At 38.6% G+C, this 19,847-nt stretch overlaps 1 protein-coding gene across 4 annotated transcripts in view; it reads right to left on the reverse strand.

Moving 5' to 3' along the window:
• hivep1 (HIVEP zinc finger 1) overlaps nt 1-19,400 on the reverse strand; it is a 65,593-nt gene extending 46,193 nt beyond the window's left edge. Inside the window, exons 1-2 of one of the 4 annotated variants that reach the window (XM_023296124.3) lie at nt 19,253-19,400; nt 17,468-17,595 (exon numbers count right to left, since the gene is read on the reverse strand). In XM_023296124.3, the coding sequence (XP_023151892.1) occupies nt 17,468-17,507 (40 nt within the window). In that variant the 5' untranslated portion in view covers nt 17,508-17,595; nt 19,253-19,400. Of the gene's footprint in view, nt 1-17,467; nt 17,596-17,681; nt 17,838-18,760; nt 18,783-18,935 lie in introns of those variants that run through there. The other 3 variants (XM_023296126.3, XM_035941934.2, XM_055017674.1) reach the window with 3 other exon arrangements.
• Nucleotides 19,401-19,847: the final 447 nt, after the last annotated feature.

The raw sequence follows: 19,847 nt of genomic DNA on the forward strand, positions 1-19,847 counted from the left end.
CGCTGTTAAAATGCCTCTTCTTTCTGCTGAGAGGCCGGGCGAGGCCAGAATCTCTGATGGAGACCATCTGACAGGTTTTAATGTGAGGGAGGTTAGTCATTCTTCTGCATTCTGATTGGCCAGCTGCAGCAGAGTCAGTGTGACCTGAAGGAAACCACAGCCACCCTCAGCCCACCTGCCCTCCTCAACATCTGGAGCCACAGCAGTCGAGGACAACGCCTCCTGAATACTGAGCAGAACCTTCACTACAACCGTGATCTTTAACTCTACATAATCACTGGAGGAAACACATTAATGCCCCAGATGGAACCTCCGTGAGCGGAATAAAGACTCTGACTTTGAATTAATTATGCAGCGAGCTGCAGCAAACCGCTGCCATTAATACTAAACGCTGCGTTCATAAACAGACACGAGGCTCTGATGAATCAATGCATGATGGGAGCTGACTGGAAAATGATGACGAGGAACAATCAGAGAAGCTTGTATCTGTGATGTTGTTCTTTCAGTCACTACCCAGAGCTCATGACCATAGGTGAGGGTTGGAACGTAGAGGGACGGTAAATCAAGAACTTCGCCTCTTCACCATGTCAGTTCAGTACAACTCCCCCCCAACCCAGAGGGAGCAATCCACTGGTTTCCATCAGAGAACCATGGCCTTGGACTTGGAGGTTCTGATCCTCATCCACAAAAAGGTCGACTTTTCCAGAACGATTTATCTCAGTGTGTAAATTCAGGTTTTCTCTGTCTGATCTCAGACTCTCAAGGTTGAAGGATCTGATTCTGGTTCCTCCAACCTGCTCACACAGTGAAACATTTCTTTTTTTCCACCAAAGAATGTTCAAAGATTTCCCAAAAATGTTGAAAATGTGGACATCAGAAGTTTCAGTGTGAAACTATTTTTTTTTTCCACCTTTCAAACTTAAAAATGGGTCATTTTGACTTGCAGGACGACACAAGGGTTAACATCCAGAATAACCCCGGCTCACCCCATTTCTACCCTCTGATCCTCTTTCTACCAGTCTTTTCCTTCCTCCCTCCTCATTCGTAGGAGGATCCAGCAGTCGGACACAAGAACAGCACCTGCATGCTGCCTGTTTCCGTGGCAACCCCTCCATGAGGCATCGCCAGCTCCGCATACACACCGATGCAGCTGCACGCTGCCCAGCGCCCACATAGCCTCCTTAAAAGGCTTTCCGGCTGGCAGCTCTGGGTGTTGTTTTTTAATTCCAGCAGCTTTTTTCCAGAGCTTTTTCATTCATTTATTTATTTATTTCTCTCTAACTTCCAGCAGCTTTAACCGCATCACATTTTCCCTGCCGTCATAAAGCAGCTTCCCAACAGAGGCAGGTTTTGTTGCCGATCCCGTCCATCACATGACCCGACTCCTCGCCACCAGCTCCATCCTCTGCAGGATTTCTGCCACTATTCTGGGTCTGTGTGCCGACGCCAGCAGACGAAAATCCCACCGCCCTGTTCTTTCCCCTCGTCATTCCACACGCCGACGTTCACCTTTCCCCACTGCCAGCACCCGACATAAAACAACAAAGACAAGACACAAAATGACAAAAACAAGACACAAAATGACAGAAACAAGACACAAAATGACAAAAACAAGACACAAAATGACAAAAACAAGCACAAAACTACAGAAACGACATAAAACAACAAAAACAAGACACAAAATGACAAAAACAAGACACAAAAAGACAAAAGCAAGACACAAAATGACAAAAACAAGACACAAAACGACAGAAACGACATAAAACAAAAAAGACAAGACACAAAATGACAAAAACAAGACACAAAATAACAAAAACAAGACATAAAACGACAGAAACAAGACATAAAACAACAAATACATGACACAAAATGACAAAAACAAGACACAAAATGACAAAAACAAGACACAAAATGACAAAAAGAAGACAGAAAATGACAGAAACAAGACACAAAATGACAAAAACAAGACACAAAATGACAAAAACAAGACATAAAATGACAGAAACAAGACACAAAATGACAAAAACAAGACACAAAATGACAAAAACAAGACAAGAAATGACAAAAACAAGACACAAAATGACAGAAACAAGACACAGCATGACAAAAACAAGACACAAAATGACAAAAACAAGACATAAAACGACAGAAACAAGACACAAAATGACAGAAACAAGACACAAAATGACAAAAACGACACAAAACGACAGAAACGACATAAAACAACAAAGACAAGACACAAAATGACAAAAACAAGACACAAAACGACAGAAACAAGACATAAAACAAAAAACAAGACACAAAATGACAAAAACAAGACACAAAATGACAAAAACAAGCACAAAACAACAGAAACGACATAAAACAACAAAAACAAGACACAAAATGACAAAAACAAGACACAAAAAGACAAAAGCAAGACACAAAATAACAAAAACAAGACACAAAACGACAGAAACGACATAAAACAAAAAAGACAAGACACAAAATGACAAAAACAAGACACAAAATAACAAAAACAAGACATAAAACGACAGAAACAAGACATAAAACAACAAATACATGACACAAAATGACAAAAACAAGACACAAAATGACAAAAACAAGACACAAAACGACAAAAACAAGACACAAAATGACAAAAAGAAGACAGAAAATGACAGAAACAAGACATAAAATGACAGAAACAAGACACAAAATGACAAAAACAAGACACAAAATGACAAAAACAAGACAAGAAATGACAAAAACAAGACACAAAATGACAGAAACAAGACACAGCATGACAAAAACAAGACACAAAATGACAAAAACAAGACATAAAACGACAGAAACAAGACACAAAATGACAGAAACAAGACACAAAATGACAAAAACGACACAAAACGACAGAAACGACATAAAACAACAAAGACAAGACACAAAATGACAAAAACAAGACACAAAACGACAGAAACAAGACATAAAACAAAAAACAAGACACAAAATGACAAAAACAAGACAAAACGACAGAAACAAGACAAAAAGAAGACAGAAAATACAAAAAAAGACAAAAAATGACAAAAACAAGACACAAAATGACAAAACCAAGACACAAAACGACAGAAAAAAGAAACAGAACGACAAAAACAAGACACAAAATGACAAAAACAAGACACAAAATGACAAAAAGCAGACAGAAAATACAAAAACAAGACACAAAATGACAAAAACAAGACACAAAATGACAAAAACAAGACAGAAAATACAAAAACAAGACAAAATGACAAAAACAAGACAAAATGACAAAAACAAGACAGAAAATACAAAAAAGACACAAAATGACAAAAACAAGACACAAAATGACAAAAACAAGACACAAAATGACAGAAACAAGAAACAGAATGACAAAAACAAGACACAAAACGACAAAAACAAGACACAAAATGACAAAAACAAGACACAGAATGACAAAAACAAGACAAGAAATGACAAAAACAAGACACAAAACGACAGAAACAAGACACAGCATGACAAAAACAAGGCACAAAATGACAAAAAGAAGACAGAAAATGACAGAAACAAGACATAAAATGACAGAAACAAGACACAAAATGACAAAAACAAGACACAAAATGACAAAAACAAGACAAGAAATGACAAAAACAAGACACAAAACGACAGAAACAAGACACAGCATGACAAAAACAAGACACAAAATGACAAAAAGAAGACAGAAAATGACAGAAACAAGACACAAAACGACAGAAACAAGACACTAAATGACAAAAACAAGACACAAAATGACAAGAACAAGACAAAAAATACAAAAACAAGACACAAAATGACAAAAACAAGACACAAAATGACAAGAACAAGACAAAAAATACAAAAACAAGACACAAAATGACAAAAACAAGACACAAAATGACAAAAAGAAGACAGAGAATACAAAAACAAGACACAAAATGACAACAAGACAGAAAATACAAAAACAAGACGCAAAATGACAAAAACAAGACAAAATGAAAAAAACAAGACAGAAAATACAAAAACAAGACACAAAATGACAAAAACAAGACACAAAATGACAAAAACAAGACATAAAACAACAAAGACGAGACACAAAATGACAAAAACAAGACATAAAACAACAAAAACAAGACACAGAATGACAAAAACAAGGCACAAAATGACAAAAAGAAGACAGAAAACGACAGAAACAAGACATAAAACAACAAAGACGAGACACAAAATGACAAAAACAAGACATAAAACAACAAAAACAAGACACAGAATGACAAAAACAAGGCACAAAATGACAAAAAGAAGACAGAAAACGACAGAAACAAGACATAAAACAACAAAAAGAAGACACAAAACGACAGAAACAAGACACAAAGTGACAAAAACAGGACACAAGACGACACCCATGGAGGGGAAACACTGCATGTGTTGGCTCAGGTCACCGTTCGTTAGCTCTAATTTACCTCCTCCGGCTGAGCCCTTCACCAAAACAGTCTGAGCCCAATAATCGGACCGACGAAGCAGAAGGACGTTCAGAAACACACCAGACCTTTAGTGCTGCAGCATGCGGCGGTTAGATGCAGAATTAGTCACCAAACATCTGATAAACACTTTGACAGACATTCAAACTGAGAGTCTGCACTGGGTTCTGGTGAGGTGGGAGGAATTAAAATCAGCCACAAGCACAGAAGTGTAGCAGCAGCTTCACTAACAGAAGGTCAACCTGAGGAGAGGAACTCAGAGCTGCTGCAGATACAGATCATTCCAGAACATCTGGCCTTCAAAATGTGTGAAAAATCAACCTTTCTGCTCCATATTGATCAATAATAGGTATTGATGGGCTCAGCTTCTTCTTCCATGTTTTCTGTGCTGTTTGCTAACTCTACTCTAATCCCTGCTAATGTGATCTTTTTCTCAGCAGTAGAAGCTAGATATTTAGCTGCTGTTACTGCTGACCAAGAGGACAAACTGACTGATGGAAAACAGTCCAAAGAATTAGTCTGATCCTGATAATATGAGCTGGAGGGAGACATTCAATCAAGGCTGACAATGGGATGAAAAGATGGAAAATAGAAGAGAGGACATAGCTTTGCTCTACACATTCTGTAGAAACACTGTTGATGATGGAAACGACATAAACAAGACACAAAACGACAAAAACAAGACACAAAATGACAAAAACAAGACACAAAACAACCAAAATGAGACATAAAACAACAAAAACTTGACAGAAAATAACAAAAATAAGACACAAAAAGACAAAAAAAGACACAAAATGAAAAAACAAGACATATAATGACAAGAACGAGAAAGAAAATGACAAACGTCATCAACGTGGGACACGTTCCATATATAATAATTATTATTTAAAATATTATGTTGATCAAAAGACATCAATGAAAAAATAAAACCAGTAAAAGTAGATTTAAATGAGATTCTAACTGTTTTATCAGAGATCCAGTTTGGTCATCAGGGGGGAGGACAAGAGAAAAATGGCATTTTAGGGGAACTCCAGACTTATTTGGTGTTTAAAATATTTTAAACATTCTTTTCTCCTAGTTTTTATAGATTTGGTCTCAGGACAAGAACATTTACACACTATTGATGTTTTAGGGTTTAATATGTGAATTATTGGATGTAAAACGTCCTCCAGTTCTGGGATGATCCGTATTTATTTAATGATAACTTTAATTAACAGCTGACAGATTGGTTTCCTGAGCTGCAGATGTTTCCAGGTGTTGGGGAGGTTGCCGTTGGTTACCCTGAGGGGAGGAACCGCCCTCCACTTAGAGGTGATTAAAACAGTTCACTATCGCAGCTCACACCAACCAGGACGAGTGGCTTCCCTTCATCAAACATTCATTGAGAAGCAGAATGAAAGCAGCAGCACGTTAACCCACATCCCTCTGAGTGGAGCTCTGAGGAGATCCCAGCTGAACTTCTGGACTCGTCCCAGCCCGTCTGTTGTAGTTACCGTTGCTAAAAGCCTCCTTTTTCCTGCCTCTGGGAGAGAAGTTCCCTTTGTGAGGATCTCTGTAATTTAAAGGACTGAACGGAAACACTGGTTTGGCTGCCTGAGCGTGACACGACACGTAAAAAACCAGAGTTAACTCTTCATCTGCTCACTGCAGACCAGTGAATGTTCATCAGAAACACCTCAGATAAACAGGAAAAAACTAAACTATCATTCATGTTTCTGCTGTTAAAAGAGACTCAAGGAGCAGCAGCGATGCTTATTGAATTATCGAGAATTCAGAAACCAAAATAATCTCAATAAACATAGTTTATATCTCATTATTAACTCCATTATTAATCATTTCTATCAATATTTAGTGTAATGATGTTCTTTAATTATCACAGGTCACAGTTCAATCAGGAGAATTCACTAAATTTTCAGGAAAAATTTCATTTAAAACGTTAGATTGACTGTCAAAAACTAATGAAATAAACCAAAACTGTAAATTAATTAATGAATTTATTTATTTAATTAATAATAATTACTATCATTATTGTTATTACTTATTATGTCATTATATTTTATTAAGAAGAACTATTATTATTATTATTATTATTATTATTATTATTATTATTATTATTATTATTATTATTATTATTATTATTATTATTATTATTATTATTATTAATAATAATAATAATAGTAATAATAATAATAATAAAATATAATTGTATTTTTAAAAATATAATATTTTTGATGACATAATTTTGCAGCATTTAAATTTAAACTACATTTGCAGTTTTTGAATGTTATAATATACCAGTATTTTTGCAAATTTAAAAAAAGATTTACGTTTTATTTTTTACTATAAATTTATCATTATTATTATTATTATTATTATTATTATTATTATTATTATTATTATTATTATCATTATTTTGATAATAATAACAATTATTCTTATTATTATTGATGGTAATAATTGTATTTAAAAAATATTAATTCTTTTAAAAAATAACATAATTTATTTATAAATTAATATTTAACTTCCCTCAAACTGTCATCAGATGAATCCGACATAAAAACTCCAAGAATGAAGCCGTCGGTTCAGGAGGAGAAACGATTGGCTGAGACCAGGAAGAGAAACGATTGGCTGAGACCAGGAGGAGAAACGATTGGCTGAGACCAGGTTTTTCTTCTCTAGCCTCTAGGGAGAAACAGTCGACAGTTTTGTGTTTTCTGCAATAAAATCCAAACAGGAAGTTTCCCCATCAGAGATCCATCAGAATAAAACGGGTTCTTTAGGGTCACATTTTCTCATCTGCTGACCTTCAACCATTTTATATTTCTGACTCCAGCTATGGTTTTACCTGAATGTATATTTAATATTCCTGTTTATGGCTCCAAACATCAGGTGTGTTTTTTATTTACAGCTGATTTCATTAATGACTAGAAATAAATATGAAATATTAACACCTGAAAACACAACAACGTTCAGCTGCTTTAAACACGACCAGAGATGAATTCACACCTTTGTGCCACGCTGACAGCTAAACTACTAAATATATGTGGATATGAGTCATTAATAGTAATAATATCATAGGATTTTTATAGTTCATGCTTCAAAATAGAGCTAAATATATTTTAGAATGTTCAACTTTGATTAAACTGCTTCATCTGTGGATCAATAATACCAAAAAATTTACTGGGGGTTTGGATCATTTTCTGGACAAAACATAACATCTAAATACACTTTTTTGGGCTGAATGATGATAAAACCAAGGATTTTTCTTCATTTTCTCAATTTTTACAGACAAACAATGTCTTTTTTGTGAGTTTGTTCTAAATAAACTCTTCAAAGCAGCCAGAAATGTTACATTTTTAGGGTATTTTTATAGTTTATGGTTCAAAACGCAGCAAAATATATTTTAGGATCATTTAAATTAACAGAATTCAAGTCAACAACAGAAACTTTGGTCAAACTGCTTCATTTGTGGATCAATAAGATGAAAAAATGTGAAATTATTTGAGGTTTGGATCATTTTTTGGACAAAACATGACACCTAGATACACTTTTTTGGGCTGAATGGTGATAAAACCAAGGATTTTTCTTTATTTTCTCAATTTTTACAGACAAACAATGTCTTTTATGTTGCATTGGTGAGTTTGTTCTAATGAACTCTTCAAGCAGCCAGAAACGTTCAATTTTTTTTAGCAAAAAAAGTGATTATTGTGAACCTGTCCAACAAAAATGCTCAAAATTGAAGACAGGAGTCATTAATATCACAAGATTTTTATAGTTTATGCTTCAAAATGGACCAAACTACCTTTTAGGATTAATTTAAATGAACAGAATTCAAGTTATCAACAGAAACTTGAATCAAACTGCTTCATTTGTGGAGCAATAAGACCCAAAAATGTGAATTTCTTTGTATTTAGGCGTCATGTTCTGTCCAAAAAATGATCCAAACCTCACTAAAACCAAGTATTTTTCATATGTTCTCACTTTTTACAGACAAATCATGTCTTTTATGTCGCATTGATGTAAATTATTTTGTGAGTTTGCTCTAAATAAACTCTTCAATGTTACATTTTTAGCTCAAAAAGCGACTTATTGTGTGATAACAGAAGAAACCATGAACCTAAACAACAAACTTGCCCAACACTGAAGACACAAAGCAAAGAAAAACTGATATATAAATTATATATTTGACTGTATTTCACTACAGATTGACTGCAGGGCTGTTTGTGTAAATTAAAATAAGAAGTGAGAATTACTGTGAAATATTCAGCGTGAGCAGCTGGACCTGGTGTCGGTGAAATAATTTAGATGTAATGAAGTTAAAACATGATTCTTTCAGCTGCTGCCAGATAAAAACTGTACGAGGCTCTAAGTCTGAGTTAAATTTATCTGTTGGATCTGATTAATTAGTGCGACTCTGGAGTTTAAATCCTCGTCTCGCTGCTGTTTTCTGGACGTTAACATCGTCATGTGAGGCTTCAGGACACGCTGACGAAGCTTCTTTAACTGATTCTCCTCAGCACAGCAGAAGCATGTGATAGCGCTACGCTATTAGCATTTCCTGTGTGATGGAGGAGTGGAGGAGAGGTGATGAACTGGGTCAGAAGGCAACAACAAGACAAACAAACGCAAAAGAAAACCAACAAGACATGAGTTCAGGTTAACGCCTCACTGATGGATGGATTTAAGGGGAAACTGAAACAACTACCTTCAACTAGCACTCTTTCAGCAAAAACAACACAACAGAGGCTTCAAATACAAAAACCGACCGCAAAAAACAACCACAAATTGACCAAACATGACCAGAAAGACACAAAACGACCTCAAGAGTCAGAAAATTACGACAAAAACAACCTTAAAAAACAACTACTAGAGATGGATCAGACAACTTACCTCACAAAAAACATTTACGACAACAAAAATACACTACAAGAGGCACAAAATGACTACAAAGAGATTTTTAAAAAAGCATCAAAAGTCAGAAATTAAGAAAAAAAGACACAGAAAGGGTTACAAAAACAACTACAATGAGAAATCTGAGCACCTACGGCACAAAAAAATGACTACACAACCTCAAAGAGACAGAAAACAACTGTTAAATTAACCAATGATGACTACAGAGACACAAAACGACCTCAAGAGTCAGAAAATGACGACAAAGATACAGAAAACCCGAAAGAGACCCAAAAACAACTAGCATGAGGAATCAGAGCACTTATCGCACAAAAAAACAAAAAAATGAGTGAACAATCTTGAGTCGGACAGAAAACAACCTCAAAGTGACACAAAATAACTACAAAGAGATAAAAAGGCTTCAGGAGTCTGAAATGAAGAAAAAAAGAGACAGAAAATCTCCTGAAAGAGACCCCAAAACAACTACAACGAGGGATCAGAGCACTTTACTGCACAAAAAATTATTGTGACAACAAAAACACACTTCAAACTGACCAAAAAATCACTTCAAAGATATAAAACAACTAACTGACCGATTATGACTACAGAGACATAAAAATACCTCAAGAGTCAGAAAATGACGACAAAGATACAGAAAACCTCCTGAAAGAGACAAAAAAACAACTAGTATGAGGAATCAGAGCACTTATCACACAAAAAAACACACTTCAAATTGCCAAAAAAATTAGTGAACAATCTTGAGTCAGACAGAAACCAACATCAAAGTGACACAAAATAACTACAAAGAGATAAAAAGGCTTCAGGAGTCAGAAATGAAGAAAAAAAGAGAGAGAAAATCACCTCAAACAGAAACAAAAACAACTATAATGAGGGATCAGAGCACTTCACTGCACAAAAAATGACTAAATCACCTTAACAAGACAGAAAACAACCATTAAATTGATCAAAGATGACAACAAAGAGACAGAAAATCTCCTGAAAGAGACCCCAAAACAACTGCAATGAGGGATCAGAGCACTTTACTGCACAAAAAAATTATTGTGACAACAAAAACACACTTCAAACTGACCAAAAAATCACTTCAAAGATATAAAACAAATAACTGACCGATTATGACTACAGAGACATAAAAATACCTCAAGAGTCAGAAAATGACGACAAAGATACAGAAAACCTCCTGAAAGAGACAAAAAAAAACAACTACAAAAGGAAGACAACAAAAAAGAACTACAACAAAATTAGAGGTCGACCGATATATCGGCCGGCCGATATTTTGGGCCGATATATGGACTTTTTTTCAATATCGGCCATCGGCCGATATTTACAAATAAAAAGCCGATTTGTGATCAGGCACCTGTACGGGCAGCTGCTGCGACCGCTTTTCCCTTAGAAGGACCCCCGGCACTCAGAGAGCGGATAATAATGTAATGTTTAACTGCACTACGTTATTTAATTTAATTTGCATTTGTTACAGTTTTTATTTTGTGATCATGTTTATCTTTTATACTTGAACAAGCAATTGCACTTTCAGGTTACTTTTTAATTGTATTTTTTGTAAACTTTAAGTATTTTTTTTATGTTATTGTACTTTTTCACTTTTTGTGTTCAATAAATGTTAGAGTTCTACTAGTGTATTTAATTTGTAATATATACATGTATATACTTTTAGTGCTTAAATTGCCTTTTGTAATCGATGTGCTTTAAAAAAAAACAAGGATATCGGCCTTAAAAATCGGCTTCTACAATCGGCTTTTTTAAAAAATCTGTATCGGCATTGGCCTTTGAAAATCCCATATCGGTCGACCTCTAAACAAAATCAACACTTGAAATTTGCAAAAACAAATAACCTCAAAGAGACAGAACATGACCACAACTTAAAGACTCAAAATATGTCAACACAAAATATGTCAACAAAAAGCACCAAAGTCTTGTATTTATAAACTCTGTTTTCATGTAAAAATGACGTTAGTCCAGGTTCAGGAGATTTCTAAACCTTCGTCTACATTAAACCACTAAAACAGACGAGTTTGTTGGACACACGAGGAAACCAGCCTCAGAAAACCCCCAGAGAAGAACCTGTTCTGGTTCCTTTCTTCCTCTGAATGCATCCTTCTTTATATTTCCAGCGAGACAAATTTTGACTTTTGGTTTCATTACAGATCAACCAGAAGCTGCTTTTGCAACAAGCTCCACGTTGGCAAAGCAGCCGTTGTCTTTTCTTCAGAAAACTAAACGCTGCTCTGTGGTCACCTCCTGATGCATCAGAGAGACAACAACATTTCTACAGAAGCCAGGTCACTACGTTCACACCACAACACCAACCAGCACTTCCAAATTTACACCCTCCAGCGCCCACACAGAAGAACCGTTTAGTCTGGACAAAGTTCACCCTTAATAAGCACAGTTTAAAATACCATATATATGACAGAGTCAGGCAGTAGAATGGAGAGAAATGACTCTAAAGAGACAGAAAACAACCCTTAAATTGACCGATTATGACTACAGAGACACAAAATGACCTCAAGAGTCAGAAAATGATGACAAAGAGACAAAAACAACATCAAAGAGACACAAAAACAACTATAAAGGGAGATCAGACAACACAAAAAAATGACTACAGCAGAAAAAAACACCTCAAACTGACAAAAACAAACTCAAGGAGACGGAGACCAACCTGAAAAGGACACAAAATGAGCACAAAGAGAAATAAAATAACCTCAAAGAGACACAAAAACAACTACAACAAGGGATCAGGGCACTTACTACACAAAGAATGACTACAACAACAAAAACACTCTTCACATTGACAGAGAATGAGTTCAACGATACAAAACAACCTTGAGTCAGACAGAAAATGACCTGAAAATAATACAAAATGACCACAAAGAGACAGAAATTACCCCAAAGAGACACAAAATCAACTATAAAGAGACAAAAGTTGACGACAAAGATACAGAAAACAACCTCCAAGAGACAAATAACATAACACAAAATGACCCCAAAGATACAAAAATTAGGTCAAAGAGACACAAAACAACTATAAAGGGAGCTCGGACAACACAAAAAATGACTAAGAGACAAAACACCTCAAATTGCCAAATAATGACCTCAAAGAGACAGAAAACCTCCTCAAAGTGACACAAAATGACTACAAATAGACAAAACAACCTAAGAAACATCAGACAACTTCAAAAAGACACAAAAAAGGACTCAAAAGCCACAAAATAACCACAAATAGACACCAAACTATTTAAAAGAGACAAAAAACTATGACAAAGAGACATCAGACATCTTTGAAAAACACAAAGAAGACCTAGAAGGACACGACTTGACCAGACTATTTCAGAAACACACAAACTTTAACACATCTTTACACGTTTAGCTCCTTTTTTAAATCTTCTTTCCAGCTGTTGCTCCCATTCAGACGTTTCTCATCATGAATTCTGAACTAATTCCTGCAGGAATAAGGAACCGGTTGCCGTTATAAACAGATCTGAGGACCGTTTCTATCGTCCTCTGTTGGCCGGAGTGAAGAACTGTTCTAGATGTGGATTATTTCTGCAGTTTGGCCGAGTGTGACCCATGAAAAGCACACAGGAAGTGTTATCATGATAAACAAACAGAGTCGGCGTGGATGGACTGCTGGGATGGCACTGATGCACGTTTTCACACCCAGCATGGAACGCTGCACAACCGCAGATCTGTGAACCGCTAGCGTCTGTCCACACTTCTCAACACAACACGCCATCCCTGCAGCCAATCGGAGGCTCCGCACCGCTTCCATATGTGCTCCTTCAGCTCCAACATGTTGGACTCATGCGTTATTGTGTTTTAGTCTAAAGATCTGCTGATGTTCACACGTTCCTAAACACCACATTCTGTTTCATTCACGCCTCCCGGGAACACTTGGCTCCATCAGACCATAGCTGCTGTAGGAAACCGATGCAGAAACACACTCGCTGTGCGTTAAAACGAGCATTTAGACACACAAAGTGAACCCACAATCCTCTGTTTCCATCAGGAGGAGAGCAGGAGAACTTCACATCACAATACTTCCATCCTAACGAGGAGAATAGAGATGGTATGATGAGTTTAACAGCCTCCATGTTCATTAGCAGGCAGCAGACAGGAAGTGAAAGTGAAGCAGCTGATGTTTTTTACAGTTTTAGTGTAAAATCAACAATCTACCGCCTCGTTGGGACTAAAGTTGGTTTCACACTAAACACTATACAACCGAGTCGACAAAAACAACCTGAAGAGTCAGAAAATGACTGCAGGGATCCAGAAAGAGAAAGAGGCACAAAAACAACCAAGAAAAGACATCTGACAACTTAAAACTCACGTAAAATAACCTTAAAGGCCAGAAAATTACTGCAGAGATCCAGAAAACAACCTGAAAAAGACACAAAAACAACCAGGAAAAGACATCTGATGAAAAACACAAACGAGAAACTGACTTCAAAGACACAAAACAACCCGAAGAGCCAGAAAATGTCTACAAAGAAACAGAAAATGACTACAAAAACATGTCAGACAACTCACAAAACAACAATCACATTGGTAAAAAATGACTTTTAAGACATAAAACAACTAGTAGGAGCAACTAGTGGAAGTTTACTGGTTCTACAGAATTACAACTGATTTACACTACGGTTCAAAAGTTTAGGGTCACTTAAAAATGTTCTTATTGATGAAAGAAAATCAGGTTTATCAATGAAAATAACATTAAATGAATGATAAATCCAGTGCAGACATATTTAATGTGGTAAATGACTATTGTAGCTGGAAACAGTTGATTTTTAATGGAATATGTCCAAGATGATAGAAACTTGTCTAAAACAAGTTAAAAATTATCCAAAGTAATTTAAAACTCCTCTAGGTTTCCTCAAAAATGGTCTAGAATGACCCCCTAGAAAATAAAAATTCTAAATGACAAAACCTTGCCCAGAATCAGTCAAAAAGTTTCCAAAATGACCAAAATAACTTCAATCCTGTCCAGGTTTCCTTTAAAGTGGCTAAAATGACTTGCTCAGAATGAGTCAGAAATGTCCTAAATGATTCAATAATTGTGGTTCACAATGACTCAGCATTTGTCTAAAATGATAATAACTCATCTGAAACATCTCAAAAATGGTCCAGAAGAACTTAAAACCTGTCCAGGTTGTCTAAAATGACTCCTAAAGGATTCAATACTTGTCAAAAATGACTAAAACTTCTCCAACTGTCTCAAAAATGGTCTAAAATGGCTCCAAAACCATCCACAAAGACTCATAATTTGTCCCAAATATCTCCAAACTTGTGTAAATTGATTAAAAACTCATCCAGAATTATTCACAGTTTGTCCAAAATGACAAAAAACGATAAAAACTCACTAGAAAACAGAAAAACATGTCCAATCTGACTCTAAATTGGTCCAAAATACCTTGAAACTTCTCCAAACTGACTCAAAAATTGTCCAAAATGCTTCACATACTCTACTGTTCAACAGTTTGGGGTCATCCAGATAATTCCATGTTTTCCATGAAAACTCCCACTTTTATCCATGTGCTAACATAACTGCACAAGGGTTTTCTAATCATTGATGAGCCTTTCAACACCATTAGCTAACACAATGTAGCATTAGAACACAGGAGTGATGGTTGCTGGAAATGTTCCTCTGTACCTCTATGGAGATATTCCATTAAAAATCAGCTGTTTCCAGCTACAATAGTCATTTACCGCATTAACAATGTCTGCACTGGATTTATCATTCATTTAATGTTATATTCATTAAAAAAAAATGCTTTCCTTTCAGAAATAAGGACATTTCTAAGTGACCCCAAACTTTTGAACAATAGTGTAGATCCACACATAAAGCATGTAAAGAAAGCAGAAACACAACAATAACAGACTATAAATGACAGCATTCATTCATGGAGACGTTCCACAGAAACCATGAGGAAACAACAAATACCAATCACACTGGTAAAAAAAATGACTATTAAGACATAAAACATCCTCAAGAGCCAGAAAACCACTACGAAGATAGAGAAAACGACCTCAGACAGACACTAAAACAACCAAGAAAAGACATCAGGCTACTTAAAACACACATAAAACTACTTCAAATACATAAAACAACCTTAAAGGCAGAACAAGGCCAAACACAGCGACAGTGTTTGGAGGAAACACAACAAACTGATTCCTCCATGAACAGAACCAAACACCCAGGAGCAGATTTAACACCAAAGTCAGGATTTATCCAGAAAACATCAAATCAACGAGAATATTTTACTGCAGAAGCAACCTGCAGAGTCACCAGATGATCTCACTTCATTCAACTCCGCTGTGACATTTCAGGAAATCATATTTTATCCTTAAAACAGCTGAACTACCTATTAGATCCATCTGCTCTGTGGTCAACAGAAGCAACGAAACATTTCAACAAATCCAGCAGACGAACAGCAGAATGACTTCATTCAACCCTGCAAACCCCAGAGCATGTCTGACAGGAAAAGAAGCCAGAACTAAATTATTTTACAGTCAGAAGCTGTAAAAACACGAAGAACGTTCAGATTTACAGAAACACAAACTGGTATTTCATTAAATCACGTTATTCTGCAGGTCTGGTTTAAAAATTCACCAAAATGACACTAAACACATTTGGTAAAAACTATAACATTCAGCTGTGTTTGTTGTAACCGTGGAGACGGATCAGATCAGCTGACTTTTAGACTGAACTGCAGGATGTGTAGACGGCTAATGACAGGCTGAAGGTTTTCTATCTGCAGCGTTTTCTGACACATTAACAACAGTTTGCTTTATTTTTTGTAAAATAATGAAGAATATTCAACGTTTCCAGAACTTGTTTTAAATCATTCCTTCAAATCAACCTTTATAGACGTGTTTTTATTTTTACTTTCAGCTTTATCCAGTTTTAGGGTTTTATTCTGTTTATTTCAGATGTTCTCTTTTATTTGACTTTTAGCTGCCTGGTTCTTTAATGTGATGTCGTCTCTCTAATTCTATCATTTTCTAATTTTTTTATTTTTAATTTTAACCTTCAATCTTATTCTTTAATTTTCAAACTTCCTACTTCCTTTGTTTGTTGTGAGTGCTAATCTGTCTAATTATTCATTTAGTTTATGATCATTTTTACTTTTTATTTTAACTGACTGCTCTGATTCGTCTCCTATGTCTGCCTTGATTGTCTGTGTTTCATGTTTTCATGTCATTTTAGACTTTTTTCTGTCATTTTGGATCAATTTTAGTCACTTGGAACATTTTGAAAAACATTTTTTGACCAGATTTATGTCATTGTGACACATTTAGAGTCTAGTTTTGTGTATTTGCAGTGATGTGTGCAGCTGGAAGCAGAACAGTCACACAAGGATGTGTTATTTTTGCATCTTCTTTCTTCTATTTGCATATTTTGGACTCATTTTGTGTCATTCTGGACAATATTTCATGCATTTTGGACCAATTTTTGATAAACTAAGGAAAATGTAAACTCATTTCACCTCATTTTTGACACATTTTGGGAATTTTGGATCAGTTTTAGTCATTTGGGACATTTAGAAAAACATTTTTGACAAGATTTATGTTGTTTTAGACTCATTCTGAGTCATTGTGAGAACACCGTGGTCATTATTTTGGACACATTTCAGTCATTTTAGACTTTTTTCTGTCATTTTGGTCTAATTTTGGATAAACTTGTGTCGTTCTGGACTATTTTTGGCTAATTGTTGACCAGATTTATGTCACTGAGGACACATTTAGAGTCTAGTTTTGTGTATTTGCAGTGATGTGTGTCTCCTGTATCTTGTTTGATCGTCTGGGTTGAATGTTTCGAGGCTGTTCTTCAGGCTGCCACAGAAATAAAGTTATTATTATCGGTCTTGTTTTTTTGTTTATGATTTCAGCCATTCTAACACAGAAGATAACTCTGAGTTCCAGTCCCGTTGTTCTGTTTCTGCGGTGAAAAATGAACCACCGGTGAATAAAAACAGAATCCAGAGGAACATGAGGAGGTGTCCGACCTGCCCGGGGCTCAGAGGGTTCATGAAGCTCCAGCTCAGGTATGAACTCACCTTTCAGGTTCTTGGGGTGGTTCTGTTTGGTGCGCGGCATCTTTCTGCCTCAGCTCACAGGTGCATCTTGGGAAAAGAGCGATTTAACCTTGAGGAGAGTCGAGTCTTGAGCCACGGTCCGGATGCATCTGCAGGAAAACACACAAACACACATTATTAGATTCAGACCCTCTAACAGGTGGAGGACGCTGGACGTTCCTCACATCTGTCCAACCTCTGCACAGCTGCTGGCTGGTTCCTGAGGAGGAGCAACAAGGTCCAGGAGTTAGTCTGATCCCAGAGTCACCGTTTCCTGCCTGACAGAACCTCACAGCAGCATCACCACAGCTGCACCTTGGAGACCCCAGATCCACCTGTCTGCAGCTCAGATCCACCTGTCTACAGCTCAGATCCACCTGTCTACAGCTCAGATCCACCTGTCTGCAGCTCAGATCTACCTGTCTGCAGCTCAGATCCACCTGTCTACAGCTCAGATCCACCTGTCTACAGCTCAGATCCACAGCTCAGATCCACCTGTCTGCAGCTCAGATCCACCTGTCTACAGCTCAGATCCACCTGTCTACAGCTCAGATCCACCTGTCTGCAGCTCAGATCTACCTGTCTGCAGCTCAGATCCACCTGTCTACAGCTCAGATCCACAGCTCAGATCCACCTGTCTGCAGCTCAGATCCACCTGTCTACAGCTCAGATCCACCTGTCTGCAGCTCAGATCTACCTGTCTGCAGCTCAGATCCACCTGTCTACAGCTCAGATCCACAGCTCAGATCCACCTGTCTGCAGCTCAGATCCACCTGTCTACAGCTCAGATCCACCTGTCTACAGCTCAGATCCACCTGTCTACAGCTCAGATCCACAGCTCAGATCCACCTGTCTGCAGCTCAGATCCACCTGTCTACAGCTCAGATCCACCTGTCTACAGCTCAGATCCACCTGTCTACAGCTCAGATCCACCTGTCTTCCAGCCCCTCTGCTGCCTCCATCCTCCCAGACCTTCAGTCTTTGTCTGGGCTCCGTTACATAACTCTACTACCGGAGGTTCTGCTCATACAGTCGGTACATGTGGCTACAGCGATGACATCATCATCTCACGGCGGGTCTGCTGCACCACGTCCTGCAAAAACACGAGCACGGAGGAGTCCTCACCTGTCTGTCTGCCTGCCTGTCTGCCTGCCTGTCTGTCTGTCTGTGTGTGTGTGTGTGTGTGTGTGTGTGTGCGTGTGTCTGCCTGTCTGTCTGTGTGTCTGAGGAAACACGCGGTCCGGTCCAGCAGGTGACTGATGCATCCGGTCTCACCTGAGGACGGCCGGTGTAAAGCCTCTGACCGGAGCTGCAGAATTAACGGACTCCGCTGTGATTTATCTGCGTGCAGCGCAGTGAGCGGAACCCACGCGTGGGAATAGCGTATTCTGTGCCTGTTGCAACACGTGAACGCCCTGCGAGTGGGGCGGAGCCTGGGAAAACCCCTCACCGTCTCTGCAGCAGTCCGATCGGGATCTTCACCTCCGACCGACGGCTCCGGTTGATCACGAAGGATCCGCTTCACCGCGAGCAGCAACAAAGAGCCACGCACCGAGGACCGGAACCGGAGCTCAGGCTGCACACCGACAGCACTGCGCCAAAAACCGCTCCCGAAACGCGGAGCCTGAAAGTTGACGGCGGCTCCAACCGGACGGCGGGTCCGACCGTCCGCTGCAGCCGCCGAGCTCGACCGATCAGACGGGGGCAGAGCGCCGCTGCTCCGGCCGCGGACCGAGCCGAGCGACGGGGCGGCGGGTCGGTACTCACAGGTGCGGGTCGGGCCGGTGTCACGGTAGCAGGACCCCGTCGGTGAGGAGGGTCCGGTCCGTTCTGCTCCACCGTCTCTCTCACTTTCTATTGCAGGAAACCGACAGGCCCACTGACGTCAGCGGGGGTCCCGTCTCCGCCTCCCAGCCGCTGGGGGTCCTCCCCTTATCGAGGGGGGCTCCCGACGGCCGACCGGCCCGCTCTCAGCCCGCCCGCTCCGCTGCGCCTCCTCTCGGCCGCCGCTGCCGCCGCCGGTCGGGACCCCACCTGGAGGCCCCCTCCGGGCTCTGACTGCACATAGTTGAGGACTGACGGTTTTCCCGGAGGTTCCTCGTTGTCAGGTCACGTTGTGCCCCTCCGCCACTACCGACCGGGCTTCCCCATCACAAATCCGCAGCAGGGCCTGAACCGCGGCTCTCCGTGCTCCGTGCAGGCCCGGTGCCCGCGGTCCTACACAACACCGACGGATGAACCGGAGCCAAATGAACCTCCGGAGGTTTCTAGGATTTATGATCCAGAGTAAAACCGAGCTAAAACACAGAGTTACCGATAATAGGCAGCAGGAGGCCGGTACCGGTGTTCAACCCGGAGGATT

The sequence above is a fragment of the Amphiprion ocellaris genome, chromosome 15 (assembly GCF_022539595.1).
Source record: "Amphiprion ocellaris isolate individual 3 ecotype Okinawa chromosome 15, ASM2253959v1, whole genome shotgun sequence".
NCBI lineage: Eukaryota > Metazoa > Chordata > Actinopteri > Pomacentridae > Amphiprion > Amphiprion ocellaris.